The sequence below is a fragment of the Equus przewalskii genome, chromosome 13 (assembly GCF_037783145.1).
Source record: "Equus przewalskii isolate Varuska chromosome 13, EquPr2, whole genome shotgun sequence".
NCBI classification, from domain to species: Eukaryota; Metazoa; Chordata; class Mammalia; order Perissodactyla; family Equidae; genus Equus; species Equus przewalskii.
In genome coordinates, this window is record NC_091843.1 from 508,418 (window position 1) to 528,998 (window position 20,581).

A 20,581-nucleotide genomic window follows, 5' to 3' on the forward strand; every position below is an offset into this window, starting at 1 on the left:
TGGCCGCACCAATTTATAAGCCCACCAAAAATGGTGGGTGTGCCCAATTCATCAGAATACTTGTCTTCTCGTGTAAGATTCCTGTGGCCAATGATAACTCAGCTTGCACCTGCCAAAGGGATCCAGGTCCTCTCTCAGCCTTTGTGAGCCAGCTGTCCCCAGGCTGCCTCAAGCAGGAGAAGCCTCGCAGCACCCTCCTCACAGGCGTGTTTGTTCACCAGATGGGATCTACCCATAAGTGCTGGGCTCACCCTTTCCCACTTTTGAGTGATAGCTGTGTAGAAAACGTGAACAGTAGGGAGAACGAAATATATCATGCCCTGCTTTTAGAAACTTGCAAGAGGGTCATGGGGCATGGGCTGGAAGGCAATGGATGTCTACTCTGAGTGTCCTGGCCTCCTGAGTGGCCTCAAGCATGGGCTTTATGGCTCACAGAGCATGCAGCTGAATATCTAAGATCCCTTCCAACCTTAGGGCCAGGCTTCCCCTTATTTAAAATGTGCCAATGGAGCTACTGTTTATTTAAAAAATAATTTAATGCTTCCTTTTGTATCAGCTATATGTTTGCTTTTCTTATTTAACACATAAAAATGATCTCAAAGGAACAGATAATGGTTGCATACGGTCAAGGAATATATTTTTAATGTTATCACAAAAACATTTGTGAGTAGGATCCCAAAATATTTGCACACTAATGCAAATTACAGAAAATAAAACTTCCTTTTTCTGAATATCACACATGGTATGTTAATAAGGCTGTAATTTTATCATAAGAGGTAACTGAGCATATTTTCATAAGTTCAAAAATGCACTTAGTTGACTTGTTAGAGAAACAAATGACAATAGATGGCCAAATGCTCTATGTGGAATTGCGTAAAACCAATCCTGTGCCGGAGCTGGTGTCTCGCGAGAGCAGACCGTGCTTCTCTCTCCAGCTCCACCAGTGATGTCACATCGGCAGCCTGCACTCAGCCACAGCGGGACTACTTACACCATGGAAATCAGCAAATGCTACAGATTTTCTTTTATCCAGAAAGCCAGTTATTAAACATTTCCAGACACCACTGCACTCCTTTATCATTCTCTTTGTACATTAGTATATTTTTGAATGAACCATTTGAAAATAAGGTACAAACATCAGGTCCCATTACTCCTTAATACCTAAGTGTATATTTTCTTAAAATAAGGATATTCTCCTACATCAAAACCAGGAAGTTAGCATTTATCCCATATTACTATCTGATCCACAGCCATTTTTCAAAATGTCTCTTCTTCTCCAAATAATGTCTTTTACAGGTCTAGGATACCATCCAGGGTCACCTATTGCATTTAGCTGTCATGTCCCTTTTGTCCCCTTCAATCTGAAACAATTCCTTAATCTTGCCTTATCTTCTATGACCTTGACATTTTTGAGGAGTATCAGCCAGTTTGATGTTTCCTAATGACGTATTAATTTTGTGGGGTAGGAATACCTCAAAAGTGATGCTCTTGTATTCTTTTCACTGCATTGTGTCAGGAGGCACGCAGTGTAAACTTAGGTCAAATATGGTAATGTTAACTTTTGTCACTTGGTTAATACAGTGTCTGCCAGGCTCCTCCACTGTAAAGTTGATTAAGTGTTTTGTACTTCTAAATCAATAAGTAAGTAATTAGTAGTGTGTGGGGAGATATTTGAGACTTCTGCTGTAGGCTGGAACTTTCTCTTCTCCCTCATTCATTCATTCATTTATTTATGTATATCAGTATAGATATAGATCCTCTTGGATTCCTATTTTATTTAATCCATAACTGCCATTGATTGCCTTGATGTTGATCTTTGGCCAGTGGGAGTCCTTTCAAGCTGATTTTCTGTGCAACTGACATCTCCCCATCATTCTTGGAACACTTCCTCACTTTCTGGTACAAGATGTTTGAGACTCATTCTGGCATGTTTTTTCCAACACCACCAAGCTATTAACTTAATTCTGACACTATCTATCTAGAGATCGTGTCAGCTCTCACAGGTTAAGGGCTGAATCCTACAAGAATGCCCTCCACTTCACACACCAATTGCAAGTCCAGGTTGTTACCTGTGCTTTTGACCAATGTGCTATAAAACGGAGGTTCCCACAACCCCCTCCTTGGGTTCAATTAATTTGCTAGAGCAGCTCACAGAACTCAGGAAAACAGTTGACTGACTAGATTACTGGTTTATTATAAAAGGATATAACTCAGGAACAGCCAGATGGAAGAGTTGCACAGGGCGAGGCCTGTGGGAATGGGCGCAGAGCTTCCTTGCTTTCTCTGAACACCTCTCTGTCTGCAAGTGGTCACAAGCCCGGAAGCTCTTTGAATCCAGTCCTTTTGGGTTTTACAGATGCTTCATTACATAGGCATGACTGATTAAATCGTTGGCCATCAGAGACTGCACTCAATCTCCAGCCCCTCTCCCCTCCCTGAGGTCAGGGGTAGGGGGTGGGGCTAAACTACAACCTTCTAATCACATAGTTGGTTCTCCTGGCAAGCAGCTCCATCCTTGGGACTTTTCAGAAGTTATGGGGTTGACTTAAACTCATTGTGATTGAAAGGGGCTTGTTATGAATATCAAAATACACTCTCATCACATTAGGAAATTCCAAAGGTTTTAGGAGCTCTGTTCCAGAATTTAGGTTGAAGACCAAATATATATTTCTTATTATAAATGAGAATATCACACCCATCTTGTATTTTCCCTGCCCCAGCCCTGGAGTCCGTCATTTCTCCAAAGAGGCTTGGTTCCTTTTAGTGGGAAACAGGACTAAAAACCACATTCTGGGTGCCGGGAGTGCTCACTAGTAGAGGGGCATTACTGCTTCTAAGCCCTCACAACAGACAGAGCTAGGAATCATATGGATGCACACATTGTCCATCTGTCTGTCTAGCCATCTATCTATCAGCTACCTACCTATCACATGTGTTCCATGTACCTATACAAAATAAAAAACCACGAGTTCACAGAGTTATTCTTTCATTCTCTCCTTCCCTCTTTCGTATTTTCTGTATTTCCTTTCTCTGACTGAGAAACTTAACTCTCAGCACACTTGGTAAATTTGCTTGTTGAGCAATTCTTGTCATTCTTACTTTAATGATCAAATTGCCCCACAAGCGGTCAGTGGAGCCTCTTCAGACCAGCATCTATGTCCTCTTGCTGTGTCCCCATCAGTTTTGCAGCATGTCTGTACTTTTTGGCAAAAGATGGTCCAGATTCACCCTGTGCTTTCTCTGCCCAGCCCTGGAATCAGCTTTATCTAAGTTCATTTTAGTGGGAACTGACGTTTAAAACTAGGATTGAGCCCTAGGTGAACTCATTGCCTATGACGTGACATTGCTTCTAGGCGTTTTTAGAGCTAGAAAATATATACGAATTAACTGATACCTCTAATCCAGTCCAATAATTTTCTCTCCCATTCCAGTTTCTTTCCTCTTCTTCCACACGGAACGCCCTGGCTCCCAACAACATCAACACATTTTTACTCATTTGTTCAGTCCTACTATACACACAAACGAGCTTTGGAACTCTTTTTCGTAAAGAAAAATCATATTTCCACGCGCGCGCGTCGACATAGCCAAAGGTTCCTCTCTCCGTCCCCTTCTGCTGCGCTGAGTCTTTAGCTTTTGCTGACATTTTGGGGTGGGCGCTCAGGCCGTGCACTGATTCACTCTAGAGAAAGAGGGAGAGCAAAGCGCTTGCCAGGTGTCCAGGAAGCTGCCCAGGACCCAGTCCTGCGCTTCACCACAGGCCCACGGCAGTGTCTGAGGGCTCAAAGGGCTGCAACCAGGTGTCACTGTCGTCCTTTCCGGGGACACATGTCCCTCTAACGGGCAATGGGCAGATGGTGAGCGGATCCGGATGTTCACTGCCATCATGGGCTCTGGGCCTGAAATAGGCGCAGAGCGACCCGGAGAAGGTGTCAGTGAAGGTGAAGATGTGGGAGCTGTCGGATACGTTGAAGAAGGACAGCCGTCCCGCCTCGCAGTCCAGGAAGACACCCACGCGCCGGGGCGGCACGCGCAGGGCGAGCGCGACGCGGTGCGGGTCCAGGACGAAGTACTCGCAGCCGTTCCACAGCCCCATCACCCAGTAGCCGCTGGCCGGACTCAGGCGCGCCGGCCCCGCGCGCGGCACCGAGGCCAGGCACGCCCCGAGGAACCAGCGGCTGCGCCGGCCCACGTGCACCTCCCAGTAGTGGCGGCCGGCGGCGAAGCGCTCGCGGCTCAGCACGCACGTCTGCTCCGAGAACCGCTGAGGATCGCCCGGCGCCAGGCCGCGGGCCGGTGCGCGGGAGGACACGCTCTTGCCATCCTCGGAGACCTCCAGGCTGGGGTGCGCGGAGGCCGGATCCAGAGTCACGTCCACTGCGCAGAAGCACTGGGTTAGCACCCGCAGAGGACGGTTCTGGGCCCGGCCTGTCCCCTCCCCTGACAAGCAAACCTCTGGTTCTCCCAGTGCAGCTATCCGTGGAATCATCACACACTCCCCTCCCCCCAAAACGCTCTGGCGCTGAAGCGTCATGCAAGTCACTCCTCAGCATTTGAAAGTGTGCAGAGGAATCCTGTTTCCTGCCCGGACTGGAAGGTTCCTGATTTCCATACTAGGTGCCATGCAGAGCAGAGATAGCAAACAAGTAGGTCCATGGGGGACGAGCGCGGGCTCACGTCGCCCAAGTTCTGCTCAAGAAGGAGCTCAGGGCTGCTTCGAGTCCTGGCTGCTGCCACCACCCTGTGTGACCTTGAGAGCATCACGTGAGCTCTGGGCCTCGATTTTACAGCAACATTAGGATTTTAAAATTGAAAGAGCCTGCTGAGATTATCTAGTCCGACGCCCTGTACTCCAACACCCCATTCCCCCAAACACATCCATTTGATGCCTGGGAACCCCAAGGATCCTTCAGTCAGATGAGAGGTTCCTCACAAACTGTATTCTCTCCCGCAAACAGGTTCTAGTAGCTGCCTTCTTGCCAGATGGAAACAAACCCAGTATACCAAAACCCAGAAAGCAAGGTGCGTGTGGGAGCACGTGCACCCAGACGTGTACGTGTGTGAGGGCAATCACATGGGTGCATGCAAGCATGTACGTGTGTACATGTGTGCACACACAGGCATGTGTCATGTTGTGTCCCTGCGTGTGCAGGCCCCATACTTGGCACCCAGACAGACCCTTCCTCTAAGCTCAGATCTTTCCACCTCCCTTCTGTTTAAGTCACAGCTCCTTGGTTTCAGTTACCTGCATATTGTTGGGCTGCTCTCCACTCTGAAACCAAAGAGAGAAGAAAAAGAAGTCAGAGATCTGCGTCACTAACTCTGGAACCTTGAGGGAGACTCAAGATGCATGAGGGATGCCTGCAAACTGAATAACCCCATTCCCACCGTGACCGTTGGTTTGGATCCAAACGGGTCTGGGTCCACCATAGAATTTTCCCAGGAATTTGGGGTTGGGTAGGGGCTTGTGTCAGTGCTGGGTTATACCAAAGCTGCACGGAGGCTGAAGTTGTGCCAGGAAAGGCAGGAGAATAGAGCATGTAGGCAAAGAGAACCCATACAAGTGGCTGGGATGCCCAGGATGATGGAAATGAAGCCTCAAGCTCTGACCAGGTCAGTCCCCTGGAGGCTCAGCTGAGCATGGCTCCTGTCCTAAGATGTCCTTTAGATACCCTGTCTTGCCTCCTTTCTTAATGTGAGCCATTCTGAGTGGATTTCTGTTTCATTTTATCTTGTTCTGTGTTCAATAGAGAGATCACCAAGTCGCAAAATATAGTCATGCACCACACAACAATGTTTCAGTCAGTGACAAACCACATAGATGATGGTGGTCCCAAAAGATTAGTACCAGTACCATAGAGCCTAGGTATGTTGTAGGCTATACCATCTAGGTTTGTGTAAATACACTCTACAATGTTCACAGAACTGCCTAATGATGCATTTCTCAGAATATATCTCTGGTCTTAAGCAACACGTGACTGTAGCAAAAGCAATAGCAGAAACAACAGCAGACGTTTCAGAGCTCCATCAATTTACAGCAGGGCCTTCCTACCCTGGTTTTGCAACAGAATAACCAGTAGAACTTTAAAAACATGTAACCCTTTCAAAGAATAACTCAATTCTATAAAGATGTTGATTCTCCCTAAATTTATCTATAAATTCAAAGTAATTCCATGCAAAATTACTTTTAGATTTTTTTAGGAACTTCATAAATTTATCCTAAAATTTCTATTTTAAGGAGGTCCATTAACTTTAAAAAGAAAGCAGAAATGGAGAACTTGTACTTTCAGGTACTATAAAAGCCACAGAAGTAAAAACAATGAAGTAATAGCTGGCCAACAGACAGACCCTCTAAATACGGGAACCGAATATGCACTAAAAGTGATACCCCCATCAATGGGGAAATGACAGATGGTGGAGTAGCTGGCACTGGGAAAACTGCCCCATCATATGGAGAAAAATCACTGGGTTCTCACCTAACAGCAAATAAAATGGCGCATCTCAGATGGATTAAAGACCTCCACATAACACACATAAAGTGGATAAAAGAAAGTGTAAGAGACTGTATGATTTCACTCATATGTGGAAGATAAACAAACACATGGACAAAGAGAACTATTTAGTGGTTACCAGGGGGAAGGAGGGTGGAGGATGGCTACAAAGGGTGAAGGGGCACACCTATATGGTGACTGACAAATAATAATGTACAACTGAAGTTTCACAATGTTTTCAACTATCATAACCTCAAAAAAAAAAAAGTAAGAGATTATCTTTGTGACCTAAGAGTGAGGAAGGTCCTCTGCAAGAAAACTTCAAAAATACAAGGGACAAATTTGCTGAATTAGGTTTTGTAGAAATTAATGACTTCTTTTCAATAAGGAGCACCATGGACAAAACAAATAGCAGATGACAGAATAGAAGAAGGAATTCACAATGTTTAAGACCAATGAGGGATTAATAGCCTATATATACATATATATATAAAGAACTCCTGTGAATTAATAAGAAAAAGATAGCAATTCCATATGAAAAAAGGGCAAAGGTCACAAATGGCGATTTTCAGAAGATGTAGCCCCAAAACTAGCATATAAAGAGATGTCCAAACTTCTTAGTGTTCAGAGAAGTGCAGACTAAAAGCACAATGAGCCATCACTCATCCCCACTGACTGGCTCACCTAGAAAGCAGGCTCCTGTGTGATGTGGCATGTGGAGCCCCCATGCACTGCCAATGGCAGGATAATGGCGCTGCCTTAAGGGGGTCCCTCTATCTCACTTAGCATAGCCTCCATGGGCCAGCAATTCCCCTCCTGGGTGTACATGCCAGAGAAATCTCCACACAGGGCCAGAAGGCAATACAGTTGAGGCTACTCATTCAGCGTGGTTTGTGGTGGTGTGGAGGGAGAGGCAGGCTGGAGGTCTACTCCAGGAGAGTGGCTGGCTAAAATGGGGTGCTCTGCAGCAAGAAGGAGAACAGACCAGACGGACATGTGGTGACAGATAAAACACAGTAGTGAGTGAGAAAAGCAAGGAAGAGCACAACACTATAAATGTCATTTACAGAAACTAAAATGTATGTGCACAAAACTGTAATTCACATTTTGCAAGAATACAGTCATACATTGCTTAACCATGGGGACACATTCTGAGAAATGAGTAGTCAAATGATTTCATTGTTGTGTGAACATCATAGAGTGTACACAAACCTAGATGGTATAGCCTACTACACACCTAGGCTATATGGTACTAATCTTACGGGACCACCATCCAATATGGTACCACCATCCAATATGTGATCCATCGTTGACTGGAACATTGTTATGCAGCGCATGATTGTATATACAAAATAAAGATACATATTAGACTGTTTGCTTTATGGGGGCAATGGAGGAAAGTACAGGGAGAAATAGCTACATCTAGGGTAACTTGCCCACTCCCGAGCCATGAGTCAGAGTCTTTGAAAGTGGGCAGCAGGAATCTAGGTGATTCTGATGTGCAAATAGGATTGGCACCAATGATTTACAGTATGCTTACACCTCAGGACAATATAAAAGTAAATGCAAAAGTAAAACTCAAATATAACCTCTACCAAGGGACATAGATTAATACATGCCGTGTGGCCGTGGAATAAACCAGAATGAAGCATGGTTGGTTAATCAGAGCAGTGACTGGGATGCTGAGATGTAAAGTGGACAAAGGGAGAGAAATGAGCTTCACTCACCGGCCTGGCCTTCGGCCCTTCTCCAGTCTGAAGCAGCCAAGGGAAAACGGAATTAGAACACCAGGTCCCTGCAGCTTCCCTGCTCACATGATGCGTTTTGCACCCACCCCTGCCTCACTCCCCTTGCTCCTGCCACCCACACAGCCAGCAGGGTTCCATCCAGGTTGGGAAATGAGAAGAACACACATGGATACCCAGCTGCTAAAAGGTGGACAAGAAGAGTTCTAAGAAGGGTCACTTACCAAGCTCCGTCTGAAGCTTCTCTGTAAGCAGAACATAGAGAAACATCACAGCCTGGGGATGAGTGGAGACACCTTCCCAAGGCAGTGAGGCCACTGGGAAGAGGCTCCTCATCTTAAACCCCTGCTCATCCCAATCCCATCCTTGTGTCTGCATTGCCCTAAAAAAAGAGGCCCACCTGCAGGATTCTTGTGCCTCACCCTATTCTCTGCTCAGGGCCCTGAAGGGAAAACAGTCTTGGTACAGAGGAGTCTCTTCCCAGGGCTCAGGGCTGCTTTGAAGAGGCTACTGCTCATTTGCCCTGAAATCACAAGCTTTCTTGGAGAAGAGGTCCTGCACAAGTCCAGGCACTGAGCAGAGCCTGCGTGAGCCTCCGGGTCAGTCGCTTCCCGGGGACATTATTTAAAGGACTGGGAGAACATCACACTCCATTATTCCCCTGGCCAGATACCAAGACTGATATTTTGCCACCAGACATGCATTCTGTTGATTTCTCCACCCTAGGTCCTCATATTGTTTTGGGGTTTGTTGGTTTGTTTGTTTTGCTAATGAAGATTTGACCTGAGCTAACATCCATAGCCAACCTTCCTCCTTTTTTTGCTTGAGGAAGATTCCTTCTGAGCTGACATCTGTGCCAACTTCCTCTATTTTGTATGTGGGTCACTGCCATAGCATGGCTGACGAGTGATGCAGGTCTGTGCTGGAATCCAAACCACCAACCCTCAAACCCTGTCAAAGGAAGCAGGGGCCCCAACTTAACCACTTCACCACGGGGTGGCCCCCCTAAGTCCTCTTAAAACCAAATGCTCCTGGGAAAGGCAACACTATACACTAATTCGGGCTAGAATGTTAAAGACTTATTATAGCTGAGTTTGGGGGTTTTTTTCACTGCAGGACTAGGTAGACTGCAAGACAAGCTTGTCCAACCTAGCAATTTTGTCTGGAGTTTTACTGGAGTGGGCAAGGTGGTTCTTGAGGTCTTCCCCCAACCATGGCGGCCTTCTCCATTCCCCTTCCTTTGGACTCACTCTCCCCTCCTCTGTACACGCCGCGCCCCCACCTCCCCCCGGCACGCACGCACGCACGCACGCACGCACCATGGCTTCAAGGTGCTAAGCCCCTCCAGGAAGAAAAGCGAATCTGAAAAATTACTCCACTTTGGTGCGAGTTAAAGGAGCTCCTTCCCAGAGGCATTTGTACTAAAGAGACAAGGACATTCTAGGAAGACGAACAGGAGGGAATAAATGCTTAATGGTGGAATTGTAACTGAATCGTATAATTTGCAGGGGAGGGGCTGGGAAGGTCTGTCCAGGGGGTCTCAGGTCAGACGTCCTTGGCAGCTGCGCACCAGTCTGGGAGTGGAGAGGTGGGAGGCACCGAAGGAAGGATCGTTGCCGTCCATCGCTCTCCAGAGGGAGCGTAAAATCACTGAACCTTTCCTTCCACTGCGCGCGAGCAGGGGCACCCAACTAGCCTGCAGCCAGCACTGTGTGCGTGGCACCCAGAACTTACCCAGCTCTGCTGTGAGTTTCCCTAGAAAAGAAATGAAGAGAAAAGGAGGAAAATCTCTACCGACGAACACTGAAGCCTCGTTTCTCCAACGTGCACAAACTCGAGCGGCCGTGCGTTCTGGGGAGCGAGGCTGGGCTGGAGGCGCGGCAGGCGCGGGCCCCGAGGCAGAGGGCGCCGAGGAGCAAACCTCTGCCGCAGCCCAGCCCGGGTCTGCGGGGCTGGCCGTGCTGCCCGGCGCCCTCCCCCCTGCTCGTCAGGGATGCGAGCGCAGGGCGCGCCTCACCCCTGCTCACCTTTGTCTTTCTCTGCCTCCTGCTTCAGCTTTTCTGCAAGGGGGCGGGGAGGGGAGAGGCGGTGAGCGGGCGCGCCCTCCCGCAGCCCCCTCGGGCCAGGCCCGGCCCGCCTCGTACCTTGGCGCCTCCGCTGCTTCTGAAAGAGCCACAGCGCGAGCGCCGAGGGCAGAGCCAGGAGGAGCGGCAGCGCCATCAGAGTCCCGAGGAAAGCTCTCTTCCATGGGGAGCTTCCGGGTAAAAAGACGTCTGGAAAACACCCCCCAGGGAGTTGTCTAGATTTAGGCTAAACACCAAACACTAAGCGACAAAACTGTTCTAGACCCTGCGTGCCGGAAAACCTTCCTAGCGACCTGTTGGCTCATCCCACCTCCTTGGCCCCACCAAAGCCGTCTGTAAAATGGGCCTGAGAGCAGGTCTCCAGAGGCGGAACCGAGGAACAGCGGCGGACTCGAACTCGTTCAGCGGAAAGGGGAAACTGCTGCAAACTGACAGCTGTGAAAGGACAGGAGCCGAGGGCCCCGCCCACTCCCCAGCTTGAGACTTCTCTGAGCATGGTCCTGGCCTCCTCCGCTTCTTTCCACTCTTGCCCCACACCTGAGGATAAGGAGAACGCGCGGTGTATTGTTGATATCTGAAGCCCAGCGAATTACTGCTTTCTATCCGCGCCATCGAATCCACAAGTCACCTCGCTGCTTCTTGCAAATACTGGGCTTCTACTTCTCCTCACACCGTTGGAAGAATTGATAACAAAGCCACGTGGGGGCTGACTGACAGTTCCCCTGTGTCCTCTCCAGGCTCCCTAGGGAGGATCTGCCCAGAGGCAGGATGTGGCCCAGGGCAGCGCCCGCAGTGGCCAGAGAGTAAAGAGAGGTCCAAAAATGGATAGTAATTCTTTAGAAATTCTTGTGGCAATTTAACAAAACAATTTTGTGTCTGTTGAAAATAATCATAGGAAATTGGTACTTTTATCTCAGTGGTCTTTTTAAAAAGTATATTTTCCTTTTCTATTGTGGTAAAATATACATAACATAAAAACTAGGGGCCAGCCGAGTGGCTAATTCACATGCTCTGCTTGGAGGCCCAGGGTTTCGCTGGTTCAGATCCTGGGCACACACGTGGCACGGCTCATCAGGCCACGCTGAGGTGGCGTCCCACATGGCACAGCCAGAGGCACTCACAATTAGAGTATACAACTATGTACTGAGGGGTGGGGATGGAGGGCTTTTGGGGAGAAGAAGAAGAAGAAAAAAGATGGCAACGGATGTTAGTGCAGGTGCCAATCTTTAAAAAGAAAAAATCCTTCCCTAATGGCTTTAAAAAAAAACCATAAAAAGTACCATCTTAACCATTTTTAAGCGTACAGCTCAGTGGCATTCAGTATATTCACAGGATGCAACAATCACCACCAGAACTTTTTTCGCTTTCTGAAACTGGAACTCTGTACCGGTCATGCACTAACTCTCCCTTCCCCCTCCCTTGGTCCCTGGTAACCTCCATTCCACTTTCTGTCTCTATGAATTAACTACTTTACGTGGCTTGTGTAAGTGGAATCACACAGTATTTGTCCTTTTGTGTCTGTCTTACTTCACTTAGCATAATGTAGTCTTCTGTTTTTTAATTTTATTTTTCTAGCAATGCACTTTTATTGAACTATTGGACCGCAACACACTGGTCTGTCACCACAGATGGTTTGCAAAGCCCTGACCCAAGGGCTAAGAGCTAGGGCTCAGGGTCAGATGCCACCTTGACCTGCAATCTCTTTGTTGTCCCTCTGTCCGGCCTCTTCTGCCTCCTCCCTGCTCCTCCAGTAGCCACCCACGTTCCCATCCCAGGACCTTTGCACTTGCTGTTCCCTATATCTGAATGACCTCCTTGCAGATATCCATGTGACTTACACCCTCTGTAAAGGGCAAACACAACTCTAAAAAGAAAACCTTTGGATTTTTCCTGGTGCAAAAGGGGAAAGACACTTTCTCTTTCCCTTTTCTTAGAGTATTTCCTTTAGAAAACTTGTAAATCCTTTTTATACCCCTTTGAGACTGTATTTAAATCATTTTAAAAGCTGAATAAGCCTCTGGCCAGCTTTAAAACTTAGAATTTTTTATTTTTCAGGAGCTCAGAGCCCTCTCTTTGAAGTGTAACATCAAGGAGAAAGTGTCTCCAGCTCCAGGTCGTAAGTGTAATTTATGTGCCTTGTTCCGAGCTGTAACTACATGCCTGACATAGAGATGGGAGATGTTTTATTTTTCCTTTAGATAAAAACAATTAGCGAACAGAAATGGCCACCCCAATTACCAGGTGAATTTCAGATAACTCTGTGTGACACACAGTGCAGTCAAGCCCTCTTCCCTGAGGACAAGGTCTCATTTATAAGGGTGAGATTTCTTTCTGTTATGGTAATATAGCTATTGATTTGGACCAATGTGAAAAATGGCTCATAGGTTAGGTTTATCCTCAAGATTTAAAATGACTGGAGCCATGAATATTAGACCCTTCAGTGGGTGTCTCATAATAAGACTTTGATACTAGATAATGGCCTCACCTTGAACTCACTGCCTCACCGACTTATTCCGTGACCCATCTTTCGACATACACACACCACCACACCTACCACCGCTCCCTGCTTCATTGTTCTCTATACACTGAACACTTTCTAACCTACGATGTAATTCACGCTTTTGTTTGTCTGCTTCCCCCACTGGAATGTCAGACTGAGGGTAAGGGTTTTGGGTACACTGTGGGTGCTCAATAAATACTGTTTGAGGGATGATGTTAGGAGCACATCGGCTCTCATGATGACCTCTAATGAGAAGAGGTTCTGGGTTTTATTGCATGGCCTTTGGCTCTCTGGGGCCTCCCCCATTTACTCTTTGGGTTATTAATTGTACTCTTAGTAGGTTCCTGATAACCAAATTGCTGACTTCTTAGGTGTCAAGGTCAGCCCACCCCCTATACAGCCAGGGCCAAGTACCATTGTGTCCTTATAGATGGCCTTTGAGACAATGGACCTGGAGGACATGATGACTGAGAGGACAGGGTGAGCCAGCATCCACTGACCTGCTATCTGGATCACGAACTCTTTCTTCTGGACCAGGAAGGGGTTCTGGATGGAGCAGGACACGTTGCTGTGGGCTCCCTCCAAGACGACCACAGATGTTTCCACACTGAACAGGCCCTGGGTGTCCTGGATGATGGCTTCAGTCTCTGGAGGCAGGCACTTTCCCTGATGGTCTCTCCACTGAGCCTGGGGCTTGGGGTACCAGCCACTGGAGCTGCACCTCAGCTGAATGCCTCCCTCCTTGAAGCCCTCAAGAGAGATGTGAGGGTCCGAGCCCAGCCCTGGGAGAGGCAGGAGGAGTGGGAAAGATCAGGCTCCTTCCCAGAACTTGGACCGGAAGTTCATGCCACCACTTGGCATTTGCGGTCACGATAAGGCATCATAAACTGTGACGGCTCTTAACTCGCGTGTGAGCTCACAGCCCACCGCCTGGGGACTGCAAGGACAGTCTCAATCAGTGGTGGTATGTGGGACATGGGGACAGTACTACCCTTGAGAGACATTTGGAAATGTAGAGGGGTGCCATTGGCAGGGAAAGACTACTGGCAGTTAGTCATATTATGCATGGGACAGTCCCCTAGAATGACGACTAGTCCCACCGCAAATTTTAACAGCTTTTCTTCTGTCTCTTGAATCCCATCAGAGCTCAAGGGCCTGTGTCATACACGCTCTTTTTTCACTCATCCTTGTGGAGCTAGCTTTCTATCTTGAATTTGCAAAACATTAATATGGTTTACACACCAATACTCTAAAAAATGTGTACCAGGAAAACCCCAGACCTTTCTCCACCCCTTCATCTCATTGCAGCCGCCTCCTTAGGTAACAAACTTCATTCGTCTTTAGTTCATCCTTCCTGTGTTTCTCTTGTACAGTGTTTCTCCTTTTTCCTTACACAAAATTTCCATGCTAGAGAACCTCTTTTGCAGCTGGCTTTTTTCTTTTAACAACATCTTACAAATCACTCCACACTGGTTCACGGAGCCCCTCCTCATCTTTCAGCTGAGTAGTACCACTCACTCCGTTGTGAGATGGACCATACTCAGTGCCTATGCTTGGACATTTAGGTAGTTTCCACTGTTTTACAATTATCAATAAGGCTACAAAGATGAAACTTATACATATGCCTCTTTCATATTGGAAGTGTAGGAGGTGCACACTCAGGGTAAACTCCTGGAGGTGGGATTGCTGTCCAAAAGGTAGATGCACAGACAGTCCTGTCGGCTATCGCCCAATTCCCCAGCACTGGAGCTTTGGAAATTTGAACCAGTCGGCATGTTCAGAGCAGGGTGCCTGCTTCCCCACAGCTGCACCAAGGCTGTGTGGTCCAACTGTTGAATTTTTGCTAATCTGATAGGTAAAATAATTTGCATCTCAGTGTAGCTTTAATTTGCCCTTCTTTCATTATGAGTAAAAGTGATCATCATTTCTTGTGTTTAAGGGCCATTTGTGTATCTTTTTTATGAACAATTCTTTCGTTCATTTTCTAATGAATCTTTCTTTTTAATGTTTTTTTTTTTTTAATCACGGAGAAAGGGAAAATATCTCTAATTTGTCTACTCCTGAGCAAAGCAGGTCTATCCAAGTGGACCCCTCTCCCCTCTCCCCTGCTCGGGCTTGGCCGGGTCACGCACCTGCTACCTCCAGCTCCCAGATGGCTTCCCCAGAGAAGGTGCTGGAGAGGAACCTGCACCCATACGGGCCCGCGTCGGCTGGGACGACGCCGCGGAGCTGCAGGGTCACGCTGCCGTCCGTTATGTCGTCCCTGACGAGTTGGGTCCTGTTCAGGAACTGCGCCATCTGCTGCCCATGGAGCTCCTGCCCCTCCTGGTACAGGTGAACCACGTCGGAGGCGCGGCTCCGGAACCAGCGGATCTCCATGTGCTCGGCGTCCAGATACGGCGACAGGCGGCACAGGAACTCCACCTCCTCCCCGACGAGCGCCAGGATGGGTTCCTCAGGGCCTACCACCTTGACCTCCTCGTTGAGCGCCTCTAGGGCGAGAAGCCAGAACAACGGCCAAAATCAGCCCTCCTCAGATACGTTTTTATCACGTCCCTTTGCAGCTCAGCAATCTACAGTAAACCCTTCAAATGAGGAAGGTGAGACACACTACAGGACGAGAGTCCGGTTTCTTGAACAAGTAATAGTCATGAAAAATGTGAGTATGCCGGAAAGAGAAATCTGCAAGGGGCCAGCCAGGCAGCCTAGTGGTTAAGTTCCTGCACTCCTCTTTGACAGCCAGGGGTTCTCGAGTTCAGATCCAAGGCGAGGACCTATACAACCCTCATTGAGCCTCGCTGTGGCAGCATCCCACGTAAAATAGAGGAAGATTGACACAGGTGTTAGCTCAGCGGCAATCTTCCTCAAGCAAAAAGAGGAAAATTGGCAACAGATGTTAGCTCAGGGCCAATCTTCCTCACCAAGGAAAAAAATTTTACCAACTGTTTTAGCCCAGGCACAGACCAGTAAGAGGTTCTTTGCATCCTTCTGCTACACCCTGCCATGCCTGTAAACTGTAGGGTCATGGAGACAGAGTGTGCAAGGGCTGCTATGTGGCTGGAGAGGAGGTAGAGGAACACTCTGGGGTTTGATGGTACTCAGGGGCAGTGGCTCTTTAACAACTGGGATGAAAATCTTGTATTTTAGCAACTAGGATGGTGTGGTACAAGGCTACAAGATCTCAGCCCAGGAGCAGCTGGCAGGAGAGATGGGCTGAAGCAGACATGCTCTTGTCCTGGCTGGCTGGGCTGCAGATCAGACACCTACCTGAGTTCAGCTCCCCAGGCCAGAGGAGAAGGAGGAGGCCAGTGAGGAAGACGAGGCTGCTGGGCAGAGGCACTGGCTGGGAGGAGTCCAAGGAGACTGGGAAATCCACCATCTCCTGCGCAGTGGGGCCACCTGCAGGGGGACAGAGATGGTGTAGAGATGCGAGGGAGCTGGAGCTCAGCCTGTCAGGCTTGAGGTCTGTTTAAACCTCAATTATTTTTCGTTCAGTTCTTACACGCCCCAGTGTCTGGCTTCTTTTAAGCCACAGCCGGATGTTAGAGCTGCTTCTGATTTTACCAGGCAGCACTGCTAATGGTGTCGCTGGCCTTGCAGGACTCACGGAGCTGTGAGGAACAGGGCTAAAGGGTCCCAAAGGAAGCAGCTTCTGAGCTTCATATTGTTCAGAGCCAAGAATAGTGCCACACGTGTGCGGGCTCGGCTAGGATTGAGTGACTTTCTCCAAACAAAGGGAAATCGACAAGGACTCTCAGACCATTTTCATTCTCCCTGCTGGAACTTTCTCACGCTTCCCTTTGTCCTGGAACATCAGGTCCACAAAACAGAGGAACAAACACAGAGCTCTGATCTTTCAGAAGTGGCGCACGTCCCTGGAAGATGTTTGCCAACTCCAGCCCCATCTGGGACACCTTCCTCCAGTCCTAAGACCTGAGGTGGAGCCTCCAGGAACTCAGCTGGTGACTGTTGCTGCATCCACAGCATCTTTGAGGCCACAGGGATGGGGTCATCCCCTCTGGCCATGCCCCCCTTCTGTAGTCCAGGAGATCCAGCCCCAGCACTGGTGGGGCCTCCACTCTCACTCCTGCTGCCCGCTGGGCCCTGCAGTAACGTCTGGCAGTCTGACAGCCAGTGAGTGTGGGCAGCTGCCACATCTTAGATAGACAGTCCTCTCTACATCTCTCCTCTGCTTAGTTGTGGGATTTTAGGCAGATTCTTTAAAGTGGCTGAACTTCGATTTCTTTGCTTGAACAGTGGGAGAAACCAGTGCCCACTCAGAGGACTGTTAAGTCTCTCTCAGGCTGGATGGGTGCTCTTTAAATAAAAGCCAGCACTCCACCCTCTTCCTCCACCTTCCAGACGTCTGCTCTCTGTCTTCTTTGAGAGACCGCACCCTTCTTCTTTCACTCCATCAGAGACCCCCCAAGGGGGAGGGCCCACCGTGGGCTTCTACTCTCCAGTGCCTCAGTCTCCCTTCTCCTCCTTCTGCCACCCCACCCGTTTGCTTTGTTTTCCTTTTCCTGCAGACCTGCCAGGTGGCACATGTTCCTGGGGTCCTGTGACGGCAGAGCCCCCAGCATGCCATCAGCGATACCACCAGTAGGCAGTGGACAGAGGAGTTTGAAAGCTGCTGGGTCAGGCAGGAGAGGAGTGGTCAAGGAGGTGTGTGGGTGAGTTAATGGGGGAGTCCTCAAGTGACCTGTGAGCTGGAAGGCCCCGGGCTGGTGAGAATACAGCAGGAGGGAGGGGCAAGTGCCTATGAGGTGAGTGACCAGTGTCTGGGGGCCCTGCCTTCCTGTAGGTGGAGGGGTAAGTTGGGAGGCTCCATTCGTTCTTCAAGTGGAGCCCCTTGCAGGGAGGAGGCAGGAGTCCCCTCTGGGGGCAGCTATTGGAATCACTATTCACCCAATGGCCAGCAGACCAGAAGCCTTGGGTCAGGGTTCAGGCTCCGGCTGGACAGTCCAGCCTCTTGTCCTTTTGGTGAATGGTAAGAAGGTGTCTGTGATGGGCCTGGAAACCGGCAACAAAGAACTCCAGAGTAGGGGGTGCACACAGCTTTGCATTTTATCTTCCTCTCCCTGTCCCCTTCTCTTTTGTGTCCCGGTCTTTTTTTCTGGACTCTCACATGGAGCTCAGGAGGGCACAGCCATCAGGGCTGTATCAGCACCAGCTAACACCTTCCAAAACAAGAAGGACTCACATGATCCACTTGGATCAGCTGGATTCTGAGGAATTAGTCACGACTTGTGTTAGGTGGTCATTCGCGTCCTCCTACAGGGCAGCACTGGGGCGTTAGGTCCCATGGCTGGGGTTGGGGCACCTCACAGGAGAAGTATATGCTCCAACTTTCCTGGACAGGGGGAGGCTGCCCCCTCCTGGGGGCAGTCAGGGTGTTCCGAACCCTGGAGTTACTGGTAGGACTGCAGTTGTCTGTTGTGATACATCCATGTGATTTCCATTACTGAGGGTACAGGAGGTTGCAAACACACACACATATGCACACATGTGCATGTGCCCACAGTTTTTAAAAACTAACACGAATTGAACACTATCTACCAAACACTATCTACCAAGCACTTACCTATACCAGCAGTATTAATATTATTCTTACTAATAGGTCCAAACTATAGACAGGGAAACTGAGGCACAGAGGGGCTAAGTGATTTGCCCTGAACATACAGCTAGGAGGTGGTGGAGCAGGGGTTCCTCTCAAGCTCAGCGCTTCTCTGGCTACAGCTGTGCTGTGTGTCAGGGCTGCGTGTTCTCTCAGGCCTCCTGTTGCCCAAACCATGACCATGTTAGGGACTGCCTGGCCAGGGACCGTGACACAATGTTCATCCTGATGACATCTCACATGCTCTGAAGAAGTGGCTTGAGTCCACAGGTGTCAGCCACAAGACCAACCAAGAAACCAGCCAACCAACAATCAAATGAATAAAAATCTAAAAACCCCACGGCTGATAATACTGCTTAAAACTGGAGTCTCCCTCAGACCTTGTCAACAGCGTCTTCTGGGACAGGAGGTCCATGCCCCATTGGTCCCTTTGTTCCCAACGCACACGGACATGGCCTTGAAAGCCTTTAACTGGAAGGAGATAGCCTGGCAGTTTCCTGAAGTGACTTCAGAGGGGCTGAAGGCCCTCATGCCCTTAAAGGCATCCTCCTCCCCACATGCTGCCTCAAGTTCCCACATACCAGCCTCACTCGGAAATTTAAAGGCTCTGACCCTTATCAAGCAAGGACCCTTGTGAGGAAAAACACTAAATGGATTTCAGATTCTGTTTCTGGTGTGGAAAGGTGAGAGGCCAGACGTGTTGGATATTTGGGGAAGATGGAGGACCCACTGAGGAGAAGGACGGCCAGAAAGGGGGTCTTGAACTGGAGCTAAGCTTTGCTGGTGGGATACATTCTTCCTGCTTTTTGGGGGCCTCTGGGTTATTTCCTCTTGAAGACACAGAGGGAGGAATAAGCGTTGTGCACACTAACACTGAAGAGATGCCACCATCCTCCATGCAGGGGAAGCCCTTTTCTCCCTGGCACCACTCCAACCCCATTTCAGCTTCTCCTCCTGTAGCTATTCCTAAATGTTGTCTTTATTTCCAGCCCTTCGGCTCTTGAGTGTCTCTTTAAAGATTATTGTCTTTTTGCTTTTCTCCTCGTGAGCTTGGGCTGTGTGAGGGCGGTGTGCTTCGCCCTGCTCCCATTCCCCGTGCCCGAAGCTGTAAGCTCCAGGGGATAGGGCTTTTGCACTCTTGCAGCCTCTCCCTATCCAGCGCCGGCTGTGCTGCTTTGCCCTCCACAAACTGTCAGTTAATGCCACCTGGCTTGTTTTGGTTTGACTTCAATAGGCCCATAGGAGGATTTCCACCCCTACTCTCCTCGAAGGAAGATGAACCATTCCAAGCAGGAACACTCAGCGAGGCTTGAAATGGCTTGAGGTGGAAATAGGGTGTGTCAGAATCCTGCTTCCTCTGTGGAGCTGCCTGAACAGACATCTCCCCTGGGCCACACCTGAACCACCCATCCTGCAGCCAGGCTCAGCTGACACGGTGCTGCCAGCCCATTTTTGCTCTCTGCAAAGCCTCCTACTGCCATTTTCTGCTTTCTGCTTCTGAAAGGTGGAAGTTTAGGTAGGCATTGAGAATGAGCCACATACCTGTCAGGTAGCAGCGAAGGGTCTGCAATGAGAGATGAGTCCTGGTGATCTCAACTCCTCTGCAAAGGAGATGATTGTGGTAAAGTTTCTTGATCTCAGATTCTAAGGTCCCCTAGACACAGGCTGACAGCTGAGTAGAGGGGCCAGCTCATCTGTGACAGAATTGTTCACTCATCTTCCACCTAAGTCACATGCTGCTTTTCTGTTCTTTGCTATAGAAATCGAGATAGAGAGAACAAAGGGAGGAAGTCCTTGTCACATCCTGTCTCTGTGAGGCAGATCATGAATTGAATTTCCATAGAGAGTGTCCTGCCAAAGTCTTAGAAGGAGAACAAAGGTATCTGGGGGTCTTGTAGAAGCTGCAAACTGCCAAGGCTCAGAGCAGAAAGAAAATGCTCCAGCTGGCTGCACAGAATCTCTGGGACCCAGGGAGGTGGGATGGCCACCTTTAATTAGCCCCTCTCTTTTCACTGTCATATGGAAAGATACAGAGACTGGACTGGAATATCCACTAACTAAGGGTTAGGAAAGGGCTGATGCCAGGCTCTTAACCCTCCATGTCCGTCATCTGTAGGGCAAAGGCAGAAAGGAAGATAGCCTGGGAG

The 20,581-nt window shown here is 48.8% G+C and overlaps 1 protein-coding gene across 3 annotated transcripts; it reads right to left on the reverse strand.

Moving 5' to 3' along the window:
- Positions 1-620: 620 nt before the first annotated feature.
- Positions 621-20,339, reverse strand: BTNL9 (butyrophilin like 9). 3 transcript variants are annotated; one of them, XM_008508580.2, is made up of 11 exons: positions 19,977-20,187; positions 16,085-16,216; positions 14,950-15,309; positions 13,318-13,599; positions 10,378-10,506; positions 10,261-10,293; positions 9,968-9,988; positions 8,458-8,478; positions 8,216-8,242; positions 5,243-5,269; positions 621-4,374 (listed from the first exon to the last, which is right to left on the reverse strand). In XM_008508580.2, the coding sequence occupies exons 2-11, from the start codon at positions 16,194-16,196 to the stop codon at positions 3,749-3,751; spliced, it is 1,638 nt and encodes a 545-aa protein (XP_008506802.2). In that variant the 5' UTR covers positions 16,197-16,216; positions 19,977-20,187; the 3' UTR covers positions 621-3,748. The 3 variants fall into 3 exon arrangements, with proteins under 3 accessions (XP_008506802.2, XP_070426121.1, XP_070426120.1); XM_070570020.1 differs by lacking the exon at positions 9,968-9,988 and having other exon boundaries at positions 19,977-20,339; XM_070570019.1 differs by lacking the exon at positions 8,458-8,478.
- Between the last annotated feature and the right edge of the window lie 242 nt (positions 20,340-20,581).